The sequence below is a fragment of the Biomphalaria glabrata genome, chromosome 8 (genome assembly GCF_947242115.1).
Source record: "Biomphalaria glabrata chromosome 8, xgBioGlab47.1, whole genome shotgun sequence".
NCBI lineage: Eukaryota > Metazoa > Mollusca > Gastropoda > Planorbidae > Biomphalaria > Biomphalaria glabrata.
The window spans coordinates 40,054,068-40,069,343 of record NC_074718.1 but is presented as its reverse complement, the minus strand read 5'-3'; the positions used below and the strand labels follow the sequence as shown (position 1 = coordinate 40,069,343).

The 15,276-nt window shown below is 39.1% G+C and overlaps 1 protein-coding gene across 1 annotated transcript in view; it reads left to right on the top strand.

Moving 5' to 3' along the window:
* LOC106075897 (protocadherin gamma-B1-like) overlaps positions 1-9,122 on the top strand; it is a 49,861-nt gene extending 40,739 nt beyond the window's left edge. Inside the window, exons 9-10 of the mRNA XM_056038138.1 lie at positions 1,274-1,403; positions 8,284-9,122. Coding sequence (XP_055894113.1) covers positions 1,274-1,403; positions 8,284-8,927 — 774 coding nt within the window. The 3' untranslated portion in view covers positions 8,928-9,122. The remainder of the gene's footprint in view (positions 1-1,273; positions 1,404-8,283) is intronic.
* Positions 9,123-15,276: the final 6,154 nt, after the last annotated feature.

The window sequence follows — 15,276 nt, the reverse complement described above, 5'->3', positions numbered from 1 at the left end:
CTCATACACCACATCAGATACATACACACGCGCACACACACACATACACACACACACATGCCAAAGCTTTCTATTTATGGATTCGCCTTTTTTTTTTTTTTTTTTTGAAATCTTCACTTGCATGCATGTTTAGACTGTTAGGGACCTGGCTGTAGACTTGAGTAGACGTCTCCTAATCTTCTTCTTCTGCTTCCTGGTTCTCATTGTTATGTTGGAGCATGCAGACGACAAGTCCGAGGCCAATACACGAGATGAACTGCGCAGTGGTTTCCAAATCAGGCAGCTCTCCGTATAGTTTCTTTCTATAGGGGGTATTTAGGGGTCAGCGATTTGCAGAGGTGTCTTATCTGGGTCTGTAGAATTTGTATTGATCAGAAGATAGGTTGCGGGTTTCTGTGCGCATAGTATTACTCGTGAGTTTGAAGCAATGCACACACAGATCAAGACACAATAAAGTAAGTCAACAGGTGCTTATAGAGTGTGAATGTTTAACTCTTTATCTCCGTAATTATTTTCCACGTTCTGACAGAATTGTTCTTTTTTCACATTTGTACATTCTACCCTGTTATGATTAAACTTCAATAACATTTTTGTTTGTAATCAGAAAACGTTACTTTTGGTATAGAACTATAGGAGAATGAATGCTCTTTTTATCAAACACAAAATTAAAGTTTATAAAATCAAAAAATTGAATTTATTGGGGTCAAATCAACGATGGTGTCGTTTATTAGGAGAGAAAGAGTTAATCCAAAACGTGTGCAGCCTAGTCTCAGTCACTGCAATAAACGGTGTCAATCCTGTGAAAACCTAGCTTCACATCTCCGTTTATCTATAACTAACATACAGCCTCGCTTTCAGACCATGCGTTCTAAAGGGAAGATGTTATTAAGGTCATTTGTTTCTTTGGCCAACGGTTAACGAGCAGGGTGTCATGTGGCCAGCACAACGACCAACCGTCTTTACTTTTTCCCAACTTAAGTCAGGTACCCATTAGAGTTGGGTGGACTCAGGGGCGCCCTAAAAATCACGAAGCTCAAAATCTCAGTCTTCAATGAGATTCGAACACAGGACCCCAGGTTCGAAAGCAAAACGCTTAACCACTCAGCCACCGCTGGGGAAGCCCTTTGCTTTGAATTTATGTCGTCCTAATTGTGCGTTCACTAGCAGTCCCCTAAAGTGCGTCTCTTTAGTATTTAGTGTTCGGATCTCTTGGTAAAGACTGCATTCTACTCATCAGCTCTTAAACCTTTGCCTCTCTCTACAATTCTTTTAGGCTGCTCACCCGCACCGTCACCATGACGACAACCTCAGCGACGCCAGCGGTGACCTCAGCACCAGCGACAGCGGCAGGGGCGGCAGTGATGTGGAGCTCCAAAGCCACGGCGGGGTGTCTAAGGACTCAGGTATGTGGGACTAAGTCAAAGTCTGTGTGTCCTTTGTTCCAGGAAATTAAAATATTTCTGTACATCATTCTGTTGTCACTGTTGTAACATATTCACACTCTCTTAAGATCCTTAATGTCTTCTGACATGGATCACCCAACCATCAATCCGTTTCACCCAATCATTTCATCCAATTCATTTCACTCAATCAATTCCACCCAATCCATTTCACCCATACCAATTCACCCAATTCATTTCACCCAATCCATTTTATCCAATCACCTCACCCAATCCATTTCACTTAATCAATTCAACCCAACCCATTTCATCTAATCCATTTCACCCAATCCATTTCACCTAATCCATTTAATCCAATCCATTACATTTATTTCATTGTACTCACTCGTTACAATCACTTTTTTTGACGGTTCAAATCCTCTTCTAATTTTTTTTTCATTATTTCCATCCGAACTAAACACAGAGAATACAATGACTGTAATAAGAACAGTCTGTAACACTAGTTCTACAATGACGGAGACCGGTCCCGTCCACAGCCACCACGAATTAACCACAAATCATTATGTTCTAACCAAATGTTTCGCCGGACCATATCGTCGATCTCTTGACCAGCTCGACCGAGTCCAGACATTAAATTGCACACCCCAAACACACCCACAAATATTCTTACAGCCAAAAACTCACCCAAAAACGCACAAGTGTCAAAAACCATTACCATCTGGAGATATTACGCGATGCCATGTAAACGTTTAAAAATCTGGCTATTTCATTAACGTGCATTAGGCCAGCTAGTTTCAAATGTGGAATCTAGAGCAGGGTCGCCCAAACTGTATTCCTTGTTCCCCGAGACCCGAATGGGTGTTCCACGAACTACTGAGATAATTCACTAGTAGGCCACCATGTGAATTAATTTACCTAAAAAATAAGCAAAGTGTTCCGATAAATACTCAGAATGTGCGAAGTGTTCTGTTAAGGAAAACGTTTGAGAAACACTGGAAGATAGAAAACAAGAAATAGGTTTATATTTGTAAGTTTTAGAAGTAATTTAAAGCTTAACTATACTTCTTCGACTTAGAATCAAACCAATTTACTCGGAGCATAGGTATTTAGCCATTGTGAAATAACTATACACTAAGAATTGAGAATCTGTTACAGGTGCAATTAATACTAGTGGGAGTGTTATGAGGCGGATTCATAGTAGAAGTTAGGGGAGAATGATTTGAAAAGTGTATCCTTTGGGTACATTATTAACATTGTTTATGATTGAAATGAGTTTAGGAGTGAATAGGCCAGAAGTGGGAGAAGCTGAGTTGATAAATAAGAGAAGGAGAAGGGGATATTGAGATATATAATAAGAGAAAGCATGTCACTTTAGTGTTTGTGTGTAGTTTTGTGTTGATTTGATTTTATAAGTGATTATAAAGATGAGAACAAAATCAGAGTTAAGCTTATGTGAAATTTGTTATTATTGTGATTGAAGAATTGCAATTTAGACCAAATAGACCAAGACTTGATTTAAATACTGTACAAATAGACGAAGACTTCATTTAATTACGTGTGCAAATAGACCAAGAGTTCATTTAATTACTGTGCAAATAGACCAAGATTTATATTAAAATCTAAATTCTCCACCAGCTTTATCAAATCCCATTGTAGTGCTGACTGTATCGAATCAATGTTCTTCTTCTACTTATAAATACAGACGTTACTTTAAAAAAGAAGATTACGTCCTACCTTGATAATTGCATATGCATAATGACTACATTGCAATATTGTTTACAAATGATATTAATATTGACTGCATAAAATTGGTATTGACTGTATGGAATAATGTTGTCAAAACTCAAATTTTATACCTAACTTTCGACTTAGCATAGCTGTTGATAGAAAATAAAAATAAAAAGTTGTCCGCTGTTGGTGACTGTATCAAACTAAGCTACGTAACAATTGTTATCATTATTTATTAGTCGGCATCACATTCCCCAGACTGCCTCGTGTATTTGAAAGTCTCGCCACTGGATTAGATTTAAACCCTTTGAAATTTCTTGACACAATTATCTTCCCTGACTTCAAGATTTATGCTCTTTTTGGCTTTAAATTCGTTTCCACATTTGGTGGCATCGCTCTTCCATCAACCCCCCCCCCCCCGTCATTCTCAATGCCCACATCACACACACACACACACACACACACACACACGCCCCTGAATCTCTTAGTCCGCGGCGATAACACGATAACGCTCAGCCATAATTTCAGTCGCCCCTATCATATCACGTCGCGTCTCGAGACATATCGAAAGAGCTGAGGGAGGGAACTAATACGCAGGGGTGGGGGTGGGGGTCAGAGAGGGAGGGAGGGGAAGGGCTTTCCTCATAATCGCCAGCTTATCCAGCCTCCTCCCTCTTAACCCAGCACGTGTAATCCAGCTCCACGCTCACCCTCTTTAAAGCTACGACGTATTAATGCGCTTTAGGGTGCCCACCAGGGGGGGGGGCCCATGTGACGGGCTGGGCGCTGAACAGGCTATTAGGATCAGGGGAGGGGGATGCACTCAGTGGATACTGCATGTCCTCATTTAGTTTGGATTAAAAGACGGGACTAGAGAAGATGTGAGAAGATATTATTATAACATTTTTATAGTTAGATCTCGCTGTTACAATTTCCTTTCATGATCTCTAGGATGCCTAAATATTAGCCTGTCCCAGACACAAATAATAGGTGATAATTATACACAGGTGCTTTTTTTTTAAATATCCATTTCATGCCATTGCTTTACTCAATACTGTAATGTAAAAGGAGACGGGATGGCTGAGTGGTTAAGCACTTGGCTTCCGAACCTGGAGTCCTGGGTTCGAATCTCGGTGAAGACTGGGATTTTGAATTTCTAATGTTTACCTGACTTAAGTTGAAGAAAGTAAAGACGGTTGGTTGTTGTGCTGGCCATATAACACCCTGCTCGTTAACCATTGTTTAAATAAACAGATGCCCTTAACATCTTCTGCCCTATAGACTGTATGGTCTGAAAGGGGAACTTTATTTTACAAGTTATGTAAAAAGCCCCCCCTCCCCCCATTTTCAGTCCATGTTAAGCTCATATGTTTCTATGGTCCAGGGTGTCATGTGACCAGCCCAACCGTCTCAACTAGGGAAATTAAAGTTGGGTACTCACTATTCATTGGGCTTCGAACTTGTCAGTCATGCGCGTCACCTCTAAGGCCACCACACCGCGTGTTGTAGTTGAAGAGAAATTTGTATTAGCTATAATTCTTAATGTGAACCAATTGGACTCAATAAAGGCTAACCGAATAGACGCCTGTCACCATCCACCTCTCAAAACATCTTATATTCTTCGTCCGTAGTAGCTACCAAACAATATCTACAGATTAAACTATTCAACTATATAGATACTCTTTATTAGAACAATACTTCATATTAAATTTGAGAGCGTTTCATGTACATACACTATCCGATTTCAACTTGGAGAGACGATTAAAAAAAAAATTCATAGCTTTTATATAGCGTTACTTTCATGCTTATAGCTTGCTCAGAGCAGTATGGTTCAATTTCATTGGTGGACCAGCCAGAGGAGGGGTATCTTGGAGAAGGTTTTTCCGTGCTGCCTTTAAACACAACTCTGTTCGAGACGGGTGTCGAACCTCGAGCCCCCTTTCATAGGTAGCCAAGTTCAAGCGTACTTAGCCTCTCGACCGCAGAGGCGTAGTGAGGTACCGTTTGGGGAAAGGCGGGCACGATTCCCGGGCGCCATCCTCAGAGGGAGACGCCACACGCAACTATAAAGTTTGTGTAGATATTTTAGCTAGGTAATACATTATAGAATTCAAAGTAGGCCTACTAGATTATTATTACACTCTTTTTACTTAGGCGGCTATATTTCTATGTGATGGTCATGGAAAATGGGGAGGGGGGGGCCAATAAAGTACTTTGAACCGGGCCCACGTTTTGCTCACTACGCCTCTGGACCATACGTTATTCACGCCCTGAAAAAGAGGCTGATTAAAATTAAAACTTTTATTGTGGTAAAATACTTCATGGTCCTTAATATGAGAACTCCTGCTAGTTCTTCACCTATATGGTGTTACTTTGTGCATTGAGTTAGCGCCCTTGTTGATTGGATGTAACATCCGAATGACCTCCCTTTGGTTATTTTAATGGCAGGTCCCCCGTGAGTAAAACTCCAGATTGAGCGTGTGATCTAAGCGTGGCGCGCTTCCTTAGCGTTCGCTAATTTACTGCTCCCAGTATGATTATTGAATTGCTCGGCAGAGTCTGGCCGGGATGGTCCTGCCTCAGCCAAGCGAACCTTTTTTTTTGTGTTGTTGTAGCCCCCCAGAGACTTCCATGCTCTTATTTATGTGCCCTCTAGCAGATGACCCGTGCCTCTTTTATCTGTTTGAGGGAGGAAATTATTTCTATTAATACTCACGCTAAAGTTCAGGGCATCGAGTTTTAAATAGTCTCACCTATGCGTATAGTAGGACTAGAACATTACAGAGACAAAGTGTTGAAGGTGTCTTCCCGCTTAGCAGTCACGTGACATACGTTGATCAAATGCAGTTTTGTTCGTTGACTGACAGTGACTGTAGTTTTATTGAAAACCCCCACCCCCATTCTTCGATTAAGTATTTAAACATCAATCCCACATTCTTCGATTAAGGCGTTAAACACCAACCCCCATTCCTCGATTAAGGAGTTAAACACAGAACTCATTAATCTTGCAATAATCTTTGTATTAAAGCTATAAGAGTTAAGTACCCCCTTTCAGACCTTCAAGGTCTATAGGGCAGCTTCGTCTGTTACTATGGATGACGACTAACGATGGCGTCATGTGGACAGCACAACGATCAACCTAAAGAAATACAAGAAATGCTCAAGTTCATTCCGAGACACACACACGCGCGCGCACGCACACAGAATGAGAGAGAGAGAGGGAGAGGCCCTATCAATTAGTTTTTTTTTCTTTGTTTCTTAAACTAACGTGATATTTACACGTTCGGACGTACTTCCACACACTGAAGACAAACAGCATTGAATACAATTTCCAAGAGTTTAATTTTCTTCAAACCCAACCCAACGAAACTACTCCATCAGATGAACCAATAGTCTTATGAAACATATATCACGTGACTAACAATTACTACCCTTGTTAAATAAAACACAGTGGATGTTTGCTAGACTAATGACTAATGACCTCGAGATCTAGTCTCGTTTTAGTTTTATAGTCTTTCAAAAGACTTTTTAGACAGCTACATAATTCTCTTGTGCCCTTCTTCCAAGATACTATCTGTCTGTCTGTCTGTCTGTCGCCCGCCTACTTGTTGAGATAAATATAGGTCATCTATGTCATCTGTTGATCTGCCATCTTTATTTCAAATCTGGTACAGATCTGAGTTTAAGATCGGCTGCTCTGTGTTACTAGTAGTATTAGCCTTCAATACTGAATCGACTCTTCTATTCGCCCAACCTAAAAATAGAACAAGTTACTTACAGTAATACCGATGGGAAGCTTAAATCAAACTAAATAAACTAACATAGTACCATACATCAGTGAGCTACATTATTACACAGTAGACAAGAGAACATCCTATCTGATCTACTTTAGTAACAGCCACATGGGCTATAAGTCATAAGAGCTATTGCCTCATACTCGTACACCCCTAAACAAATGTCCTGGTTGACCATAAACCAGTCTGTCCTTTCCAGTAGACCAGCCAGGTCACATCCCGCATCGAAACTTTACGTCATCTTGGCCAGAATCGATGACCAGTGACCATTAAAAACTGCCAGCCACTTTCATGTAAATCATGGACTTTTCAAGGATGCAGCTTTTATTATGTAGCTTTGGTTCACCGTGGACTGGTTCTATGTACATAGCATGACACCGAACAGAACATCTACGCATTTTAAAGCAGTAAACAATACATTCATGTATTTCAATACAATTAGCAGTATTCTGGTCATCTATGTATTTCAATACAATTAGCAGTATTCTGTTCATCTATGTATTCCAAGACAATAAGCAGTATTCTGTTCATCTATGTATTCCAAGACAATAAGCAGTATTCTGTTCATCTATGTATTCCAAGACAATAAGCAGTATTCTGTTCATCTATGTATTCCAAGACAATAAGCAGTATTCTGTTTATCTATATATTCCAATACAATCTGTTCATCTATGTGTGGTCGCGTTGGTTAAGTGGTAAAGCGCTTGGCTTTTGAATCTCGGTAAAGACTGAGTTTTGAATTTCGGGTTTTTAAGGGCGCGTCTGAGTCCACCCAACTCTAATGGGTAAAGGAAAGTAAAGGTGATAGGTCATTGTGGTGGCTACATGACACCCTGCTCTTTAACCGTTGGCCAAAGAATTAGATGAGCTTAACATCATCTGCCCTAAAGATTGCAAGGTCTGAAAGGGGAACTTTACTGTTCATACATTATTTCAAGACGATTAGCAGAACATCTATTTCAATTTACATAACAGAACATCTAGGTATATCAACTCACATTAAAGTATTTAATGCACTGAACTATACATCAAAGTATTTCATGGCTCTTAACTATGTTACCTTTGAAAACAGCAGTCAACATCTGTACTAAAATTTAAAATCTAAAAGTCATCACACTATTGTTGTAAAGAAGAATATTTATATAAAATTGTATCACTAGCATTGAGCTATACATCCAACTATTTCAAAGCACTGAACTATACATGTAATTATTTTAATGCACTGAACTATACATCTAATTATTTCAAACCACTGAACTATGCATCTAATCATTGTAATGCACTGAACAATATATCTAATTAAATCATGATAAATATTCTGAACAAAATCTCAAAGTAATTCATTAATTACTTCATTTCAGGTGATTCATCCTTTACTTCGCAGCGAGTTTTCAATTCACACAACAACCTCAGCAGCATCAGCAGCACCAGCAGCAACGTATTCAACAACAGCAGCGCTGGCGTCAGGGGCGCTGCCAGCAACAAGTCTGTTCATTTCCAGAACATCCACCCTGACCCTGTGAATGTCGGCTCTTTTCTGTCGCCCATGGCGTCAGCGTCTTTCATGGGCCGCCAGCCCCGTGTGGCGAACTACGCCATTGGAGGAGCCCCCACCACCATGGCTGGTGCTTCGGGTTCGCCGCTCTTCGCCCCGAACTTAAGCCCGAACGAGGTGATAAGTAATCGCCATGCCACTTTTAACATGAACGGGCGCCGGCCGAGTCCGTCCAGCCTAGCAACGGATGGACACCGAAATCAGTCCTTAATCAACTTTTCAGCCCACCCAAACACGAGGCACCCGATCCCATTCAACCCCACCGGCGGGGAGAGCACAGACCTGACTTCTGGGCGAAGATCCAACATGTCCCAGAGGTCGAATTCCGGGATGGACGTCACATGGGATGCTGACACCACAACCTCTGGCAGCTATACAGTGGATCCTCAGGAGCTGTGTGATGAGATTGACAAGCTCTTCTTCGATGAAGTTAAGGATGTGATTGTGTAGGTGCTGAAATCACTTCCACACAAACACACTCATACAGACTTTAGTGACTAAAGCACATCATTTTGGAAACTATTGACCACACGTAATAGGCGAGCAAAATATTTACACGGACCAAATGTTTAAAAAAAAAAAACAGCAAACAATAAATGATTCAACACACAAATAGATGTAGATTGTATTTTAAAAAAAACAAAACATCTATCCTATACGTCGTCGTTTGTTATAGACTGTACCACTAATGCCTATTTCTCTATGATTCCAGTCATCTTATAAGAAATATCATTGGAAAGTGTATTAACAGGAAGACTAAAAAATTCAGAAACTATAAACCACAAATATGACAAGTAATGGTTATAAAAAAATATAATTACATTCTTTATTGTGTCCACATTATGGAAAAGTTGTTCATTCACTGATGTGTTTGAAAGTGAATGTTATACCTATGTAATCACATTAAGTTATATGTGACTCATCTGTGTCAGATGACATACTAGTGACACCATACCCTTGAAATCTTTTATGTGATTTGAGACTTCATAGTATCATTTATTTATGTTCCATGAGAACTGTGAGATACTCCGTATGTATAGGCCATGAATTATAGTACTAGCTAGTTATTAGTTAAAATTTACCGCGAATGTAAATTCAAGAAAAAAGAGCTTTAAATTTGTGACATTTTTTTTAGTAGGATATGAGTGTCCAAGTCTTAGTCCAAGAACAGAGAATAAAAAAATAACGAAATAGAGAGAGAAAGAGAAAGAAAAAGAGGCAAAGAGAGAGAGAAGGAAAAAGAGAGCGAGGAATACAGAGAGAAAAAGAGAGAGGAAACAAATACGAGTGATATGAGCATGTAAAACGGTTACAAAGAGATTGAAATATCAATTAAAATCAAAATCAATTAAAATCAACTCTCATGCACATTGGGGTTATAATCCGACAATTTGTCAACAGTTTCCTTGAAGAGACTCCCCCTCAGTCGGTCTGGACCATCAATGCTGTAGCGGTATCCCCGTGTAACACCCAAACCACTCAAATGTATGTCCTCGCAGCTAGTCCAGCTCGTGACCAGTGGCGCAGCCAGGGTGGGGGGAGGTGGGGGGGGGGATTTTCAAAATCCCCTCGGGCCCACACTTAAGAGGGGGGGGTCCCCAAATGAGTGTTTATTTACATTGGATATATGCAGGGGCCCTAAAAGAGGCCAAGCCTCGAGTCCCAAAGGATGTCAAATTCCTAGCTACGCCCCTGCTCGTTGCTTTATTTGAACCTTCTGCTCACAATGCAGGAAAGTCGGAATGCTAAATAAAAGATAAAATGGAAGAAAAAGTACTGAGTCGTCCTGTAACACCTGTGTCAAACATGTATGTGTCCCTCTGGCTCAGAAAGGTGTATCACTGACATAGACTATTTCCACGTACTTCAGTATCCTATCTTATAGATTACAGACGTTACTTCAAAATTACACGTACTTCAGTATTTTATCTTATAGATTACAGACGTTACTTCAAAACAAGAAAATAGCAACGTCCTATGCATTTCATGTGACAATCCTAGTCATGCATGTTAATCAATGACTTACACTCAAAATCATTGGTTTACATGGCTGATTCAAGCAACCCATTCCATGTTCTAACAGCTCTAGGGAATCAGAAGCACTTGTACGATTTTGTTCTAGCAAATGGAACACGAACTGTATTCTCAAATCGGTCTATTCCAGGCATACAAAGTAGGAACATTAGGTTTAGTGTGAGTTCAGTTTTCAGGTGTCATTGAGTCTCTACTAGCTTTAAACACCAAACATTCGGTGTACATGTAGTCAGTTTAAATTGTGTACAAATATCACTAGTTATTGTTGCTGTAAATATTGTACATATGCTAGTGTATCTTTATGTCTATCTATTTATTTGTTGAACTATTTGGTTTCACTGGCAATGTAGCATTTTTGTCTGTGTGTTTGACTGAATCGTTTAACCCTTAAGATACGCATGGGTTTGGCCTCTTAACATCAAAATTGTAATTTCATTTTGTATGCATTCATTGTAAAACAGCTCAGCACTTTAAGGGTTAAGAGCAACTTTAGGAAGTTACATGGTTCTTAATACAGAGACGTCCATTTCTTAAACATTGGAACCTGTTGTCAGAGAAACATACAAATATTTTTGCTGCTAAGCCTTCGAGCCTCCTATATGTGGATAAATATGTCTCTGGTTGTTAGCAGATAAACTGAATCACTTCTGACACCATTACATCGTAGACTAAAGAATAGCTCACAAGTCAATGTTTAAAATAACTGTATCAATTGTAATGAATACGTGACTGTATAAAATTGTGATGTATGATTGTACAGATTGTGATGTATGATTGTACAGATTGTGATGTATGATTGTACAGATTGTGATGTATGATTGTACGAATTGTGACGTGTTAACTGATTGGTATATGACTGTGTAATCAATCACAGACGCCGGTGAGATGGAAGCTGCTTTTGAGTCTCGTCACTGAATCGTTCGACTGAATCTTTCAAATCATTTGATAATTTCTATTTATGTTTGATAGATACCGATTTTAAAAAAGAAAAAACAACACATGCTAATTTGTAATTTATTTATAATTATTGCCACATTTGATACTATTGCGCTTTTGTTTTGTTTATGTTCTTCTGCTTGTCGGATGTAGCTAATGGCGCCCATTTTCAAATTGTTGATGTAGATTTTATATTTATGTAGCAAAAAAAGCTTGCTTGTTTTATACAGCGTTGCTTGGGACTCAAATCGAAACCAATCGTGATAGTAGCCGTGAGCACTGACCTGCAACGTCTCAACCCGTGGGCAGCTTAAACCAATAGCTTGATGCAACTGCCACAGGTCTGTTGTGCCCACGGGTTGTGACGTCGCAGGCCAGTGCTCAGGCCTTCTGTCACGACTGGCCTCGCTCTAATCCTGACAGTTTTATACATGGACATGATTTCTTTCGCTGCATTTATATGTGTTGGCATTATGTATATGACCATAAGATGATATAAGACTAGTTAATATTGAAACCTAATGTGTTGGCATAATATATGTATGAAAGTGACTCTATCATTTGCTTACACTTTTGGGCTGGTGTATCGAGGTATTCTATTAGTGTGAGACATTGTGAGTCTGGTGGGCGGTTCTTCAAGTACAACTTTAAACTAACAGCTGTTAGTTTCTTCTTCTAAAGCTATAAATGAATTATTTGCACGGTATTATTAGGTGTCCGAATAATATTGAGTTTAACATACAGATTTATATTTTATGGCTCCATTTCTCTTGAGGTAGCGTACAACGGATACGCTCAGGTAGTTGACAGGCCTTGATTTCTTTGAGTCAGCGTAGGATCTGTTTTGACTAAACGTGCGGTACTGTGAAAACCTATACAAAAGATATAAAATAATAATTCTTCTTTTTCTGTATCTTCGTGTTTCGAAAACAATTTGCTGGAGAGGAAGCGCAGCCTGGAAGGTGGTGGTTGGGGGGGGGGCTATGTAGAGGCCTGTATCGCCTGGAAGGTGTGTGGGGGGGGGGGGGTATCTAGAGGCCTGTATCGTCTGGAAGATGGGGGGGGGGGGGTCTAGAGGCCTGTATCGTCTGGAAGGTGGGGGGGGGCCTAGAGGCCTGTATCGTCTGGAAGGTGGGGGGGAGGGGGTCTAGAGGCCTGTATGTGGCAAGTCAAGACCAGCTTTTTATGTTGTATGTTGAAACTTGTATTTATTTAATGATGTTCGCTGACTGATGTATGAGCCAACTGGTTGTACTTATTGCGTGATGAACTGATGTTCGGTATATTGTATAATTGTTATAAAAACTGAACTTTTCATTAATAAAATATTTTCAATTTTTTACAAACTTGTTGACCTATTTGCTTTGATATTAGAATGAGTTTTGTGGGGGTTTTTGTTTGTTTGTTTTTTTTTAGATATAAATAAGCAAATCAACACTTACTTTTAATAACGTGATGAGATACCTAACAAGAACATAATTATGAGGAAGACCAGACTCCCAAAGCCCAAAGCTTGACTGTCTTGCCAACAGAATATAATGCTTGTTTTCAAAACCGGCATTCTAAAATCTCATTGCTATAGGTCAGTGTGCTTGCCTTTATATTACCATGTGTAGCTATGGCACAATGAAATGTCCAAACGTGATTCTAAGACCAGACGTCACTTCCGGTAGCTCTAGTGTAATCAGTCTATGAATAGCAAGCAAACCGGTTTGTTTTGTTTTGTTTTTGGTGGCTTCTCAAGAAAAAAAAACTTCACCCCTACTTTAATTCAAATACAGTAATGTAGCAACCATGTTTCGAAGGTTTTTTTAAGCACAGGCCTACGAGCAGTTGTGGCCCAAACGGTCTCTTGCAAGAGAAAAATGTATCGACTGTAAGAGTTAAATTGTTCAAAAAATTACTGAAACCTGGTGAAGACTGGGATCTTTATATCAACCGAAGTGGTAATGACAACTGAACTCACATTTGAAGGCCTAAAGAGATGATCCTTTTTACCTGTCACAAGGCAGTACTGCTGCAGTCCTGTCACATCACTAGCAAATTTCTCATTGGACACTGTTAAAGGGACTACAATGAATTTTTTTTTTCCATTTAACGAAGCTCGTCCCTTGATGTGCCAGAGAATGAATATTGATTAATTTCCATATTACTAATCGATAAACAATGTGAAAAATTATGTATATTTGTAATAGTTATTTCTTTCTTATTGCGATAAATATTTACTAGTTAAGATACATGAATTAATAGTGTAAGTATACAGCAAAATTAAATCCAAGTTAATGTTAATTTTATGTAATTTTGCTGTATAATACAACGCTGGCAATGTAATCTTCTACTGGAAATAAAACGTTGGCTTTATATATTATAAGTATCTATATATTAGAGTTTAAACTCAACCCCTCTCCCTTGGCTGCACTGGGGCAAGTGATGGTCTAACTTGAACATTTAACCCACAATAAACAAAATAAAAGCAAACAACAGTTATCGAATTTCCCGGTGGGGAATTTCATTTCGGGGAGGGGGAGGCTGAACCCCAAATTCAAGCAGATCCATTTGTTTCCCGTCACGCTCAATTTACCAGAATGAGCCCATTGTCGTAATCCCAAATCCGAACCCACGGTTCCTTGCTAGGTCATTGTTTAAAACTTAAAATAGACTTTTTTTTTTTACATGATGATATTTCTTATCTTATCTTATCTTATATAATACAGACGTTACTTCAAAAAAGAAGATGATTACGTCCTACGCGTCATGCATTTAGTCATGCATATTAACCAATGACTTAAATTCTGCCGAGTCCCTGGTTTTCCTGGCTAGCTCAGGCAACCCATTCCATGCTCTAATAGCACTAGGGAAGAAGGAGTATTTGTACAAATTTGTCCTAGTATATGGGACGAGGAGTGATATTTGTGATAGTAAGTGTATGTGTTTTGAGTGGCTGGTAGTGCAGTGTGTGTGCCTGTGTATGAAATGACCAGTGGACCTTGATTGTACATGGCTGAGTTAACAGCAGCGTGTCAGGACTGTGTGTAAAAGGAAGTCAGTTTAGAGAACAAGTGGCTGGAGTAAAGAACATAAATAGAGACTAATAAAATCATTGTGTTTATTGAAGCTCATGTTGTTTTTATGGGTCTATTACAATATTCAAATTATTTTTACAGAAGTAGATGCAATTCCTTGTCAACCAGTTTTTGAAAACAAATAATTTACTTTTGTTAATTCATCATTAGTTTTTACTTCATGAGGAACACGCTGATATTACTTTTATACCATCAAATAAAATAGTAAATAAATAAAATTACTAGCGAAGGTTCAAGCTGAAAATAAAGTGGTTGATACTAAAATCTGACACATGTGTGCTCCTAGGTCCTGGGCACTGTCTTGTATGCTTGAGAAGGTAGGACGCTTACTGAAGAATTAGAGAGGAGGATCCTAGCAATGGAGATAGATAGAATACATGGATTCTAGCAATAGAGATAGATAGAATATAAGGATCCTAGCAATGGAGATAGATAGAATATAAGGATCCTAGCAATGGAAATAGATAGAATATAAGGATCCTAGCAATGGAGATAGATAGAATATAAGGATCCTAGCAATGGAGATAGATAGAATATAAGGATCCTAGCAATGGAGATAGAATATAAGGATCCTAGCAATGGAGATAGAATATAAGGATCCTAGCAATGGAGATAGATAGAATATAAGGATCCTAGCAATGGAAATAGATAGAATATAAGGATCCTAGCAATGGAGATAGATAGAATATAAGGATCCTAGCAATGGAGATAGATAGAATATAAGGATCCTAGCAATGGAGATAGAT